This window comes from Ambystoma mexicanum, chromosome 8, assembly GCF_040938575.1.
Source record: "Ambystoma mexicanum isolate Mex_15411 chromosome 8, UKY_AmexF1_1, whole genome shotgun sequence".
Lineage (NCBI taxonomy): Eukaryota > Metazoa > Chordata > Amphibia > Caudata > Ambystomatidae > Ambystoma > Ambystoma mexicanum.
Genome location: NC_090929.1, coordinates 1,241,226,729 through 1,241,243,089, shown reverse-complemented (window position 1 = coordinate 1,241,243,089; position 16,361 = coordinate 1,241,226,729). Strand labels below are relative to the sequence as shown.

At 42.7% G+C, this 16,361-nt stretch overlaps 1 protein-coding gene across 1 annotated transcript in view; it reads left to right on the top strand.

Annotated features, from left to right (window-relative positions):
• The window catches only part of PDE6C (phosphodiesterase 6C), a 674,049-nt gene that overhangs the window by 310,892 nt on the left and 346,796 nt on the right, over positions 1 to 16,361 (top strand). The window contains exons 10-12 of the mRNA XM_069611351.1: positions 12,151 to 12,294; positions 12,411 to 12,476; positions 14,132 to 14,278. Coding sequence (XP_069467452.1) covers positions 12,151 to 12,294; positions 12,411 to 12,476; positions 14,132 to 14,278 — 357 coding nt within the window. The remainder of the gene's footprint in view (positions 1 to 12,150; positions 12,295 to 12,410; positions 12,477 to 14,131; positions 14,279 to 16,361) is intronic.

Here is a 16,361-nt window from a genome sequence, read left to right as displayed (position 1 = left end):
ATAGCGCTACGAACCCCTAGGTATCTGAGCGCTGCTTATTATTACCCACGGTGTGTGGTGCTCATTTATCGACCTCGGAAGGATGAAACGCTGAGTTGGGCGCTGCCGGGATTCGAACCTGCGTTCGCAGGCTCTGCACTGATGTCAAAGCGAGCGCTCTACTCGCTGTGCCACTTGACCAGCATGCTCTAACCTCCATGCTCTTGCCTCTGTGTTTTTCTCCTCCCTTTGTAACCCAATACTGGCCACCATCCACAGCTCTAGCCAGCAACCTACACATAGCAAGAGTGCTTTAAATGGAAATAAAAGTCCCCAACTAACTTAAAGGGAAACAAAGTAACAAAAGCTCAATTACCCCTCTTTTCGTCCGCCTTGCAAGGGAACAGGGACAGAGGGATTTTTTGATAGATATATTTCTTATCTATCTAGAAGTCGCATAGAAGCATTTCAATATTGAGAGAGCAGTCAAAGTAAAAACACAAATTTTAATAGTTTAAGTTATACACTTTTTTAAGTAGTCGGTGCTTTCCACAAGGCACCTCCAGACTTAGAAAGAAATACATGAAATTAAAAAGTCCAGCAAAAACACACACATATTCTGGTTGTGGTGTCTAGGGTTAGTAAAGTGACAGTTCTGATAAGACACTTTGCCAATTTAATTGTTAAATTTCTTGTTCAGTTTGGGGAAACCAAGACATTAAATGTACAGCATAGAAATTTTAACGCTGCAAAAAAACACAATTATTTTAGTGTCAGGATGTCTACATATGTTTCGGCACACAGTTTGCATCAACACCATCCCTGGTGTTCTGCTGTTTTAATTGTGGCCCTCTTCAGGACGAGATGTTGTTTTTCAAAATGACAAAAGTTCAGAAAACCCCAGGTATTCACGCTATTTTCCAGTGCTGTAAGGAATGGAAATATGGAATTTGTGTTAGTGTTTCGTCTAGAACTCGACTCACATTAAAAGCTCTTCTGGTAAAAGTTTGTGCGACATGGATACAAACTTCTCCACATTCCCACTTGCCACTGACCTTTATATGCTTTTGTAGTCGGACTCAAGATATTTAGTTTTATTTGTAGCGACAGGTGGATTCACTGCCATTCCCTGTATGTCGTCGTACAGTGGATTGCTTTTATCTTGTTTGGGCTTAGTAGTTAGTCCATTCGTCGAAATAATTCAGACTTCAAACCTACGGACACAATTCATGTATTGAAATTTTGACGAATCATTATTGCGTTTGTACATATTGATGTTTCCAAGCACAAAAGTCATCTTCATTATTTACTGACCTGATGGTTTTATCGAAGTCATGTAATCCAGTTTGGCACTGGTTGTTTTCACAATTACACGTTTCCCCTGTATGTAATTTCCTAGGGGTACCTTCTTTTTCTATTCCAAAGACCTATAGGGACAGATGGAATAGAACCTACGTTAGGAGAAAAGATCTCCACATTAGCTGTAATATGCTATCCTCCGCTCGTTTGTTAGCGTAATTTCGTTGTTGTTTTTAAGTTTCGAATCTTCAGCGTTTTAGTTTTGTTTACCTTCTGAATGATTCAGTAGGACGATCTTTTCTCATCGCAGTGCAGCTCCTCTCAGTTTCGGTGCGGGAAAACCAACTCGTTTGAATTTGGTGCCGCGAGAGAGGGGATTATATTACTTCCGTGTTTGCATGTCATATGACTGTCACGTACGTGTTTCAAAAAACGCCTATTTCTTTCTTGGTGGCGCATGCGGCCATCTTGGAGGGTGTGAGCAAGATGGTGGATGCTCCTTATTTTGGAGGTCTTGATGATATGTGATTATGTTTTATTCGTTGGAGTGAAATGAAATGATACATGAACACACATGTTGAAAGTGTTTTCATAAGGTACAGCCCGTGTGTTTGTTGTAGTTGAAAAAATATCTGAAAAAAGGCCATACAGACTCAAGACGTTCTCCTCAGAAAAAAATTCCCCACTCAACTGATGAATTAAGACCATTTTTCACTGTATCCAAGTCAAAAATCCACTTCTGTTCACATTTGCGCAGAGCCAAGTCACGGTCTCCACCTCTGTTCCAAATTTGAACTGTTTGAATGATAAACCAGAATATTTCACATGGTTTATGTTTTAGGAGGAGATAGTGGGCAACAAGGGGTTTATTAGGTGTTTGGTTCCTGATGTTAGTCCGATGTTCCCCTATGCGTATTTTAATGTGTCTTTTTGTTTTCCCAATATACAGAAGTTGGCATGGGCATTGGATCGCATATACTACCACCCATTGTGAATTGCAGTTTGTGAATGATCTAAATTGCCAGATTCTTTCTTTCAATTTTACACTTTTCATATTTTTCGTGAGTGAACAAACCGAACACATACCACATTTAAAATGTCCTGTTACCGGTGGGAGGTCCCAGAGAGTATTCTGTGAATCTACTTTTTTTACTTGAGGGTATGTATGGACCAAGTTGTCCTTCAGGTTCTTCTGTCTTTTGAACGCAAATCTTGGGGGTACTGGATTAAAGTCCTCGGTTTTTATAACATGCCAGTTCTTTAGGACTAGTTTGCGTAACTTGTGGCTAATCGGAGTGAAGGTTGTGATGCATGTCATTTTTTCCACAGTAGTTTTATTTGGCGGATTTAGACATGTTTCTCGATTTTTATTTTTCGCACTTTTGTATGCCACGCTTACATACTTTTTCAGATATCCTCTTTGTTCCAGACGTTTTTTGAGTTGTTTGCCATGTGTCCTGTAGTCCTCTAGATTCGTGCAGTTGCGACGTACTCTTAGGAATTGGCCTATCGGAAGGTTGGCCTTTAGGCTTGCTGGATGGTAGCTCTTAAATTCAAGAAGTGTATTTTTATCGGTTTTTTTCCGATATAGGCTGGTGGTTAAAAAGCCATCTGTCTCTGTTCTGATTTCTAAATCCAGAAAAGGAATGGTCTTTGTATTGTGGCACATGGTAAACTTGATGTTTATATTACATTGATTTAACCATCCTTGGAATTCCAGCAGGAGTGAGTTTGGACCTCTCCATACTAAAAAACAATCATCAATGTACCTGTACCATGCGATGATGTTAGTTTTGAAAGGGTTATCAGTGTGATAAATGGACTCTGTCCCTACAGAGTCCATATATAAGGTGGCAATATCTGGGGCAAACGTTGCACCCATGCTGGTCTTATGTCTTTGATTGTAGAAAGCATCTCCACAAATGAAGTAGTTCTCCATAAAAACCAGAGACAACAGTTTTTTTAAGGGAGGGCACAAGGAGGCCGCAATCGAACCCAAGCCCCCCAACGGATGCAGACGCGGAACTGGAACGGACCAGTGCAGAATTGGTAATCCCCATTTTCAATCTCTCTACTCATGTCCTCACGGAAGGCGAGATTAAAGTACTAAGTCGTGTCCATTTCTATAATCCCCTCTCTCGCGGCACCAAATTCAAACGAGTTGGTTTTCCTGCGCCGAAACTGAGAGGAGCTGCACTGCGATGAGAAAAGATCGTCCTACTGAATCATTCAGAAGGTAAACAAAACTAAAACGCCGAAGATTCGAAACTTAAAAACAACAACGAAATTACGCTAACAAACGAGCGGAGGATAGCATATTACAGCTAATGTGGAGATCTTTTCTCCTAACGTAGGTTCTATTCCATCTGTCCCTATAGGTCTTTGGAATAGAAAAAGAAGGTACCCCTAGGAAATTACATACAGGGGAAACGTGTAATTGTGAAAACAACCAGTGCCAAACTGGATTACATGACTTCGATAAAACCATCATCAGTAAATAATGAAGATGACTTTTGTGCTTGGAAACATCAATATGTACAAACGCAATAATGATTCGTCAAAATTTCAATACATGAATTGTGTCCGTAGGTTTGAAGTCTGAATTATTTCGACAAAAGGACTAACTACTAAGCCCAAACAAGATAAAAGCAATCCACTGTACGACGACATACAGGGAATGGCAGTGAATCCACCTGTCGCTACAATAAAACGAAATATCTTGAGTCTGACTACAAAAGCATATAAAGGTCAGTGGCAAGTGGGAATGTGGAGAAGTTTGTATCCATGTCGCACAAACTTTTACCAGAAGAGCTTTTAATGTGAGTCGAGTTCTAGACGAAACACTAACACAAATTCCATATTTCCATTCCTTACAGCACTGGAAAATAGCGTGAATACCTGGGGTTTTCTGAACTTTTGTCATTTTGAAAAACAACATCTCGTCCTGAAGAGGGCCACAATTAAAACAGCAGAACACCAGGGATGGTGTTGATGCAAACTGTGTGCCGAAACATATGTAGACATCCTGACACTAAAATAATTGTGTTTTTTTGCAGCGTTAAAATTTCTATGCTGTACATTTAATGTCTTGGTTTCCCCAAACTGAACAAGAAATTTAACAATTAAATTGGCAAAGTGTCTTATCAGAATTGTCACTTTACTAACCCTAGACACCACGAGCAGAATATATGTGTGTTTTTGCTGGACTTTTTAATTTCATGTATTTCTTTCTAAGTCTGGAGGTGCCTTGTGGAAAGCACTGACTACTTAAAAAAGTGTAGAACTTAAACTATTAAAATTTGTGTTTTTACTTTGACTGCTCTCTGAATAATGAAATGCTTCTATGTGACTTCTAGATAGATAAGAAATATATCTATCAGAAAATCCCTCTGTCCCTGTTCCCTTGCAAGGCGGACAACAAAAAATTGGGACTTACCCTCCTTTATACACCCAACTAACTTAAAGCCCTGCATATAATCCTCCCACTCGCTATGCTCTTCAGGACTACATGCTCTCTGTCTGACCTTCAGACTTGGTGTGCAGAGCGGCACGGAGTGCAGGTATGTGTTGTGGGCAGTGATGCCCGGGTTGCCTCTTGACATGATATAGTCTTCCATGCCACTCAGTGCCTAGCACCATTACCAGTTCCCAGCTGAGCTAACATCAGCTGCCCTGGAGGTCACCGTTCTTGAATCCACATGATCCTTCCTGTTCCTGTCCTTTCACATCACTGTAATTTGCATGAAAAATGGAGCTTTAGAGTATGCAGTCACTGAGTACATAGCCGACGCTCCTTCTAACAATTCCTTGCATCAGACACATGATATCACAAGCGCAACAGAAGTCCATTTCATCTCACTTCAACACTTCAACACCAGCACCACTTCAACACCAACTAAATACATATGGTGAGGTATTTAGCAGCCTCCAGAGAGACACGCGGAATCGTAATATGGCTGCATAATCGTACAACTATAACTCTGCTGTCAAACTGCACTGAAGGACAGGTCATTGTGCAGTTCGGTGGTTCAACAATATATTCACAGAGGTGAAAGTATTTTCCCGAAATAATCAGAAGAGGGACACCAGGGGATAGGAAAGGACCTGCGCAGGTAACAACACTGAGGGAGAAATAAACCCAGAGGGCAAAGCGCTGGGTTGGAAGAAAGGGGGTAGGGGGGGTAAGCAGGTACGCTTAGGAAATAGGGAAGGGGAATCGGCTGAGAGGGGGCAATTCAAGGGTGGGCAAGAGGGGGAAAAGATATCATGATATAAGCCTGTAGGGATGTGGCAGGCGGAAATAGTCAAAGAAGTCAGAGGACTTCCAGTTGAGGCACAAAAGAAAGGGCCAAAAGAAGAGCACCACAAGACAAGAAGCAGGTGACAGTGGAATGGCATATATATATATATATATATATATATATATATATATATAATGGGGAAAAGAAGGGCATCCCACTTGGGTGATAAAAACAGCAGTAAAATAATATTATGCTGCCCACGCTTGATTCTCAAAACAACAACAGGAATATGTTAGATACAACCTCATGCACAACTATCTCACACGCAAAACTGTCTGTTCCAACGGGGGTTTCTGGGAGGGGCACATGAATGCTGATGAACAATCACGACATCATCATTTGATACGTACTCATAAACACTTAGAAACATTAAAAGTACCTTAATAAAAATCTCACAAATATTTCAGCAAAGCTTCCTCAGCACTTCAAGGTGAGCCTATGCGAACTGTGCAAACTGTGCACTTGGAAGTACTCGCCAGTTTATAGCGACTTCCTATTCTTAAGCGGTGTAGCAGGCAAACTCTGCCAGACAGCAATGGAGCCTCTCACTTTACAAACTGTGCACTTGGAAAATGCATCCTCCATTTTCAACCACTCAACTATATCGCAGTGTTCTAGGTGTAAGTGGTAAGGCATTTGCTCTTTTTTTACAGTTGGTGAGCTGATGCAAGTGGATCGAGGTCACATGACCTAAACACCCCACCAGCCAATCACTGCCAATCTTTTGTTGTTCTGCCGCTCTTTTCCCTACTTAAGCAGCCCTTCAACCTCTTTCCTTTTGAAGTTGGTGAGCTGGTGCAAGTGGATCTAGGTGACATGGCCTAAACCCCACCCACCTCCCTAGCTCTACTCCTTCCTTTGCTTTCTGAACTGTTAGATGAAAGGATGTCTCTCGCCTGGGCGTCCGAAACAAATGGCAAACAAAGAAAAGGGCAATTCCTATTTGGACCAGTAAGGACTCAGGACCAGAACCCCTGCTCCTCTAACATCATTTAAGCCCCCTCACGTATGTGTTTCATCACCCTCTCCCAACAGCCCATCACCACTTATCACCAAACATGCCGCTCACCAGCAACATCATGGACATCGCATTGCAGAAACCTCGCCCACATCACCATAGGCCCCATCAGCACTCCATCATCCATCATTACATGAAAACAGAGGCTTGACAACGTCCACTGAGCAATCAACCATGCAACAGACATCATCAACCTCATCACCACACATGGCCTGCACACCATCTTCGTTACTAAGACCTGGATGACATCCACAACCATACACATCCTGAATGTCCTCATCCCCAACAGCTACAGAATTCTATAATAAAACCTTCTAAAAAGAAGAGCCGAGGCTTTCTCATCATTCACAAGGCCTCATGGCCATGCACCCAAATGGACGTTGCCACCATTGGCCCTTTCAAAAACCTTTCCTACCACTTCCCACTCTCCCCAATGGACACAGTAATTTTCCATCTCATCGACAGACGACCCAAGCCCAACACCTCCTTCATGAGAGACTTCACAGACCTGGTCATCAACATGTCTCTCATGCATACCAACAACATCTTCCTCTGTAACTTCAACATCCCTGACATGCCTGCAACCAAGTCAATGAAGGAAGAGCTCTACTGCCTTCTTGATACTTTGAACCTCAGACAGCACATAAAACACCCAACTCACAGAAAAGGTTGTATTCCTGACCTCATCATCATTACCCTGCCCACCCCCAACCCTTTGCCAGAGCTCTCCGATTCTGCTTAACTGTTTGGACCATCTGGCTAATCCCTTTGCCATTATTCAAAACACCCCAATCAAGTACACCCATCAGAAACACAGCAAACAAGCCTTCAGATCATTCAAGAACTTCTCAGTGGAGTCTCCCACAGAAGATCTCACAATTCTCCACCACACATGGGCATATCTACTTCAGACAAACCAAGAGTGCAGCTTGCTTATCCAAGAACTCAACACCACCCTCATAACCAACATCCACTGTCATGCCCCAGTGAAACAACACACGCTTAAGCCTAAATCATCAGAAAACAAGAAAAGACTTGGCAGAAATATTACAGCGCATCTGACCTCGCCCTGCTCACAGAACTTCATGCTACACATAGACGATTGATCACCACTACCAAGACCAGCTGCTACAAAACACCGCAGCTAAGGCCAACAATGAAAGCAGAGCCCTCTTCAAAGCCATCAAGCATTACATCAACCCTCTGCCTCACCCACCTGTTCCACACTCCATTGAAAAATCCTCTGCCATCAATCCTTTCTTCAGCAACAAGATCAGTATCATTTGCCAGCACATAGACACCAACGCCACAACTGACATCACACTACACATCCCATCTTGCAAAACCCAAACTACCTAGACAACATTCAAAGCACTCACTATGGAAGACCTCTCATCCACCCCGCATCCCACAAGCCATACTGTACAAGGATGGCATCCTTGCTGCCACCGTACTAAAGACTCTTCTGACTGAAGCACTCCTCCCTTAACTGACCATCATCAACAGCTACCTCGCTCAAAGCACTTTCCACTCAACCCTGAAGACCAAATCCATTCTCCTGTTTCAAAAGAAATGAACACTAGATCCAGACAGCCTCAGCAACTACCGCCCTATCACCCATCCTCCCATCTTAGATTTGATTCTTGAGATATCAATAGCCAAAGAACTACTCCAACATATTGAGGCCAACCTCCTCCTTCAGTCCTATCAACCTGGCTTCAGACTCAGAGACGTCTACCATCCAGTCGATTGACGATGCCCTTACAATCCCAGTCGATGACCAATCATTCCCCCTGATTCTCCTAGACTCCTCAGCAACATTCAACACAGTAGACCACAAGACTCTCACCAACATTCTACATCACTGCATAGGGATCAGCTAAATCATCCTCAGATTATTAAAATCCTACCTTCCTAACTGCCACCAATTCATCCAAATGGATTCCTCTAGATCACCAAATCACCTGTGAAGTCCCACAAGAATCCATCCTCTCCCCAGGGATCATCAACCTTTCCGTGGTACCGCTCGGAACTCTCCTAGTCACACACAACATCGACCAATACACAGATGACATGCAGCTCTACCTCAAGATATACTCCATTGAAGACATCCACAGGCTCAAGGCCAACCTCACATTGATCCAACTCTGAATATCCTGTGATTAACTGAAGCTCAATCCCTCCAGGATCAAATTCCTATTGCTGACCAACAACACAGAAAATCCTGACATCCAGACCTGACTCTCAGCAATGAACCGCAAGGGCTTCACACCCCAGCTGAGCTTGTGCGCCATGTCCCTTGAGTTCAACATTGACAGACCCCTCTCCTTCAAGCAGCACATAACAAGGAAGACACCAATGGCTTGGTACCAACTTTCCATCTTGTGAAAAAGCAAGCCCTTCATCCCAGAAAACAACTCCAGATCTGCTGTCCTAGCCTTTGTACTCTCCCGCTTGGATGATGGTAATGCCCTTCTGGAAAGCATTTCAGTGACTACCCTGGCCCTTCTGAGATGTGTTGTACATGCTGCAGCATGACTAATCAAAGGGCTCTGCAAATTCTACCACATCACCCAACCCTCATCGAACAGCACTATCTCTTGCTGTAAGAATGTATCATCTTGAAATCCTGCTGCAACATCTACAAGGCTGCCACCCTGTTGTCCCCAATGTACCTCACTAAGAAACGGAGCATCTCCATAGGCCTACGATCCACCAGAATTAAGGACATGTGCAGACTTGAACTCAGCCAGTGCAGGAAGGAAAGAACCAGCAGACAATCCTTCTCTGTCTACAACCCCAGACTCTGGAACCTCCTCCTCTACACCAGACTCACCAGCTTGATTCAAGATTTCACGAAAGAGCGCAAGACCCTCCTCTTCAAGGAATGGCTCCTCCCTAACACTTAGGTCCACACACCCTCCACTCCCCACATAACCTGAGACTGGCAGCCCTGCTCCGCTCTGTATTCTCCCCTTTTAGACCCCTTGCTGCCCAATTGCCAGGCCTCCTCCTTCTCCATTATTAGTTCCCTGTTCCCTTGTATCTGTGCTCCCCTCACTCTATGATTTGCAAAGTGCTCTGTTGCTTCCCGAAGCTAGGTCTGCACTCCATAAATGCCATAATAATATTAATTACAGCATTTGTATAAGAAGTGACAACAGTCATGAACATTAATTAGATGCCAGTGAAAAATGGATTTCAAACACTTCAGAACATTAAAATCCCTTTTTCCCCACTTACACAATGCTGACATATGGTTGGAAATAATACACCCACGTAAATACATATTTTCAGGCATGTGTTATGTTTAAAATGTTTCTTTACCAATAGCCCCCTCAGTGGCCTTAGGAGGTTAGTACCTTGTCTGAGAACATGGTGTACTGTGCCCGCACCCCAGGTTACCAGACCATAGACTGTGAAGGAAGACGAAAGGAAAACAGGACCAAAATTGGGGATGGGGAAAACAGAAAAACTGTAGGGCTGCACAGAGCTAACACATTGGGAAGGTATTATGGCACTGAGGTATAGGGAATATGATTGTAATGGCAGAAATGCTAATCTAGAAAGACGGAAAATAAGAAAATACATTTTAACGAGAATTTTACAGTGGTGGCATTTTCTGGTACTGCGAGAGCATGGCTGTGTGATGGTGCTGAAAGGTGTTCTGGAAGCCTTTGAAGTGTGGAGGCCAGCATTATCAGGAAGCATTTTTAAGCATTTTTTAAGGTGTCCACTGGAAGGATGTAGAAATCACCCTACAGGAGATATGAGTGTTTGGCCTCTCCATTAGGGTCAATTCGTCAATGCGAAATGTGGGGGATATAGATCTGATGAATTGGCATGATTTAACTACTGTGCCAACTAAGCTCCACTACCATAGGCTGAAGGCCTGATGTAAGCGAGTATGCCACATATACATTATTCTATACTACCGGAAATCCAAAGGCAAAGATGTATTATAAAGCCCATAGTACAAATTATAAATGAGATTATGCAATATAAAGGAAACATCCATGCATTACATAATCATAAGAGTTGCGTGAGGGCCATAACAACAGACACCTGGTGCCATTACTGGCCGATCCAGCAATTTACAGTGAGTATTATTACTATTAGCACCCTGATGCTTATAGAATAAAATAGTGCAGACCAACAGTGTGTATGCGGGCCACAGAGATGGTGCCTGTCATTGAAATGGGAGGCAGGCTACAAGTCGAGTCTCCCATTTCCGTGACAACTGAAGCAGAGGAATCTATATGATTACTGCAACGCCCATCACCGCAACCCCGAAATTGCCAATTTTATTTTTATTTGACCACCTTTACACCAAATATATATACGGGGGGAGACCCCCACCGCACCCCCCTACTTGCATTATATACCATTAAAAAGTTGGCATTTTCAGAGGTCGCAGTAATGGCACAATCCCAAGCAGGGCAGAGCAGGAGGGAGTGCCTGGAGAATATCCTGACATGCCGGGGAACGGGAGCTCGCTGCGCAGGGAGCGGTGACATGGCAGGGGGTCAGGACACTGGTGCAAGGCTGATGGGGGCTGAATCAGGAAGGAAGGTGGCATCCTTAGGATGGAATGCAGGCTAACACTGTGAGATTCAGCCCACATTCCCCTAATTTTGACTGACCGGAACCTTTGCTTTGGTTGCTAGTATCAAATAGGAAAGGTGCACATGGCAGGATGGAGTGAAGAACTTCGCAAGTGAGAAGTACATCTGTCACCCTCATTCCAAAAGGGTTGCTGTGGGCAATGGAGACGTAAAACTGAGGTATAATAATTGCATGCCTCAATTTCGCTCTCTGCCCCATTTCTGAGCAGTGACAAGGTGGAGGAAGGGTATGGAGTAGAGATGAGATCTCTTCCGTGCTGATCTGTTCTGTCTTCCCACTCAAAATATTTTCATGCACTGGTACAGCAAATGGATTCCAAAGTAATACACCTCAGTTTTGCACCTGCTCAAGACCAGGCGGATTCCACAGGAATCCATCAGTAAACACAACCTGCAAAGCATAATTGGCAGTCAGTGTTTATTTTTTCATAAGACCGAAAGGAAAATGGAAGAGTGAAAGCAAGTTTGCTCTGTTTTATTCTTTCCTTTTCCCCTCTGATTTGTGGATGTTTAAAAGTGATGCAGGTGACCCAACATCACAGAAGTGCTAACTCTGGTGGCCCCATGCATGCAATCAACATTCAATAGAAAATTAGGCTGTATGTGATTGTATGTATTTATGTAATTTACATCTCCCCTTACATGCATGTGTTGTTGTGTTTTGGGATATGAGCATTATCCTCCATATGCGTGAGTTCCACTTTTCTTAGCATGGGTCTTTGTGAATATAATGCCAGTGGTAAGTTATGAAAAATTGTATATTTCATGTATGTCCTAAAACGGTGTACTTTGTGAATCCGCTCACAAATTTAGATCTGTAACAACTTTGTTAATAGTCAATATTAAAACAAGAATTTAAACAATAGTAAAATGATTAAATGAAACATTCATGAGTGACAGCTCTCTGCTTTCTTCTGGTTCCCTTTAGGCACTCACCCAGTTCCTGGGATGGTCAGTGCTGAACACTGACACTTATGACAAAATTAATAAACTTGAAAACCGGAAAGACATTGCCCAGGAAATGCTCATGTACCAATCCAAGTGCACCCATCACGAAATTCAGACCATTCTGGTAAGCTCTGAATATGTGGCAATGCTCTTATTGTCAGTAAGGGTCGTTCACTCTACTATAAGCCTTCTGGTGATGTGTAACAAAAACTACAAATATTGTTACTTTTGAAATTTCAGAAAACGAAGGAAAAGCTGAGTAAGGAAATCGTTGACTGCGAAGAGAAGCAACTTATTAAGATTTTGGTAAATGTTCGATTGTACTCATAGCTTACGTAAAAAAATGTAAAGTAATTTTTATTTGTTTTTTGTAAAAAATCAAAAATACAAATGGATAACACACATCCTCAATTTTGACTCTTTTTTAGTTGAAATCTTGTGTTAGTATTGTACACCGGCGAAACATACTCATTCTCAACTAATACTCTCTCAGCAAAGGGGATTAAAAACAAAAGACCCTTGTGGCCGCTTTCCAGAAGAAAGGGGCTAGGGGAGAGGTGGCTTGAAGGAAATTAAACTGGGCCTCTTCATACAGGTTATTTGAACACGCAAAGCCATTTTAACTTTCAAAAACATGCAACTTGCTCATGTGCAAAAGGCACACCATTTGCAAAAGAAAAAAGGAAACTGCCCATGTAAATGTGTGCTTTGGGAATGTGTGCTTTGTGCTGCTTGTGCGAATATGCAAACTCACGAATGGGCAACTGGCTGTAAAGAAGCAGGCAGGAAGATAAAGGAACACTGATTACACCAAACGCACCCAGGACCAGTGGTGAAAAGGAGGGACATCCCATGGTCAGAACTAAGCTTATAAAAAGTGTGGCAGTGCATGCAACAGGAGCACACTCCTTGGTTGTTCCCCCTCTTTGGGACCTTCACCATGTTCTTAGTGTTACATTGACACTAAGGCAAATGTGAAGGAACTACTTCTTTTCACTATTTTGTAAAAGGGCAACAGATTCCCCTCTTATTCACTATACATTCTGAAGAGCATATAGAACAAGTGTTCTTTCATATACCACTTTTCCTTGAGAATCTTCCCTGCTTGGAACTCACACCTGGCTTGGTATGCAAAACATATGTTTTGCCCCAGTTCACAGCATTTACGAACACAATGTGCAAAATGTTCAAAATGCAGAGTGGATACACATGGAAATCTTTTGGAACACTGCATTTTGCGTTGTTGCGCAAGTGCACATTTTGCACAGTGCAATTTGCTTGTGTTTATTCAGCCCTTCTGTGACTTCTCATAGTTGGAAGCAGAGGCAGGTGACATAGGAAAAACCACTAGTGCTTAAGAATTGGACAGTTACACATTGTGCGCAAGAATCACTAGGATCTGCACAGGAGCCAAGCGGTAGATGCCCTGAGCATATGAGCTTTACTCCTGCTGCCTCACACCTGAGCAACAAAGCGGAAAACCAGAGCAAGCATGGGGCTTCTGGCAGCATCTCTGAGATGCCCTTGAGCAGATCTATCTAAATTGCGCTTGCACATGAGCATCTCAGGCATGCTCCCAGCAGCTCCAGATTTCCACCAGTTGTAGGGTTAGTGAATAAGGCATAAGGTAGCAGGAGTCAGATTGAGAAGCCCAGGGGATCTCGTGATTCGCTCCATGCAAATGTTTGTTAATCAGTCCATGGAAACCCATTTCAGGTCAAGAAGAGGCATTGGATGAAATTCAAGGTTTGCCACACATAGCCAGTTATTTCACATTAACCTGAACCTGGGCTTTAATGAGCACTAAAAATGTGGAAACTATTTATGTAGCCAATTTCTTGTATTAGAATCAGGGGTTAATGTGCTGTGTATATTCAACAAATTAAGTTATCATCAAAAAGAATTACTAAAGAAAAATAAACAGCTGCTACTTTATAAACTTAATTTATTTTACATAACAGAAAGAAGAGTTGCCTGACCCCGCCGCCCAGGACCTGTATGAATTCCGCTTCAGTGACTTTCCCATAAGCGAACACGAGCTAATTAAGTCTGGAATTAAACTCTTCTTTGAACTGAATGTCGTTGAAAAGTTCAAAGTTCCTGCAGAAGTAAGATGTCGTTCAGTTTTTTTCCAATGTTTCTGTGTTGTGAGGACAAGCAAATAATTTTTTTAAGTATTCAGTATTTATCCAGTTGTTCAAAAAATATTTCATGTTTGTTGATTTTGGGCTTCCTGGAGACAACGCGTCAGTCTCGATGTTGTTAATTTGTGCAGCACTGTTTTTTGTGTACTGAAACAGACGTAAGAATTCCCATGTTTCACAACTCGGCTAGATTGAAAGGCCATTCACATTTAGTGAACATGGCAAATACTACAATGCGGGCAAAGCGTAGTCTTCCATGACCCACTCCTGAATTGGTTTCTCAGCCATCTGAAAAACTGCTCCCAGGGCATCCCATCCAGCAAGACCTGCACCAACTGCAGCACCAGCCACTGCCAGGATCTCATAGTCTCCACCATCTCCTCCTCAATTAACCAATGGGAGTCCTCAAGTTAATGGGATCAGAGCATACAAATAGGCAAGCGACACACAGCGCTACTAGGAATCAGGCCCTCATTGACCTGCTCATCTACTAAGGTATTTGCCAGTTGACTACCTGCTTTAATTAAATTTCAATTAAGGCCCAGTCCATCCGTTAAATTAGGTTGCGGTAGGTAGGCCCTTTGACACCAGTAAGTAGTGTTCCAAAAGCCACTGGCATAGCTTGATGACCACGGTTAAAATTTCACAGACAGCCCATGGCAACATAAGAATCATCTGGGCATTATTTAGTGCCCATGGTTCTAATATGCAGCCTTGAGTAGGTGGGCATCCAAATGACACAAGAGACTTCTCACCAGTACACATGAATTGCCCCTGTCACGAATAGAAAATACTTAGCATAATGGGTGATACCATTGGCATGATATGCAGCCTATGGCATAATTGAAAGCTCCCCAATTAGGGCACATGCTCCTGGCATAGTTGGCCAACCCCTTTGAGTAATGGTGGTCTCATCTGGCATAATTGAGCATGACATACATGGGTTGGCACTGCAATAACGAGGCAGCCCCAAGACACCACTGTAAGTCTAATCGCATAACTGAGTAACAAACCTAACAATATGGTAAACCCGTACCAAAACCGCCCACTTCTTAGGAAATCCCTGTCTTGAAGGCCATACTTTATACAAGTTATTAAAGAGTTTAAAAAAAATGTGACTGTCTTTAAGGTAGCCCTTTGAATGACAGAACATCATTGCTTTCCTAAGAAATGGGGACCTGTTCAATCACCCAAAGAACAGTCAAGGGGTTAATGTCTGTTACCCAGAGGAAGTGATACCTTTTCTTAACACTAGCATTAATCCCAGTGCATGATTTACACATGAGTTACATAGGAACCCGATTGACTATTCATTTTCCTATTCGTGTGTGACAGCTGCACGTGTAAGTAGGATGAAATGCATTCTGTTTGCAGAAAGGCGGATTCATTAAATGAAAATCTGCATGCGCAAATGCATTTAGACATGCAGTTTGACTCTCAAGCAAAATATGCGTCCAGTGGATATGCCACAGCCCAGAGTGCAATAGATGCATTTTGCAACCCGCTCTGCTTTTGCCACGGTTACTCTTGGTCTGATCTGAGTTGTTGCTAGGCAGCACAGGTGAATGTGCAAGGCAGACAGAGTATTATTCCAGATCTAGAAACGATGATTTGATTTTATATTGAGATATTAATGTCTGCGTTAACGACCCCTGGTGTTTCTAAGCGCTCAGAAAGCCACAGTGTGATCCATAAACTAGAAATTTCGTAATACTGAGGTAAACTAAAAAAGGAAGGTCTTTTAGCTTTTTTCCAGAGTAAGAGAGTTCAACAGGGAAGCCGCCATAACCTGAAATGAGCATCCTAAGGCTCTTGAATGTCTGAAAAACGGTACAGAGATCAGAAGCTGATTGCTAGATGTTAGGTTTCTCATGAGGGAGTGTCATTGATTCAGATCTGCCATATGTTCATCAGTATTTCCACATAAGGTTTTGTGTATCAGGGTCCTGGATTTAAACTTCACACTAGCATCGATGAGAAGCCTGGCAGCACAGGAGTGATTTGTGGGCTCTCTGGAGCATGTTGGTCACGATATGAGCTTCTGAAG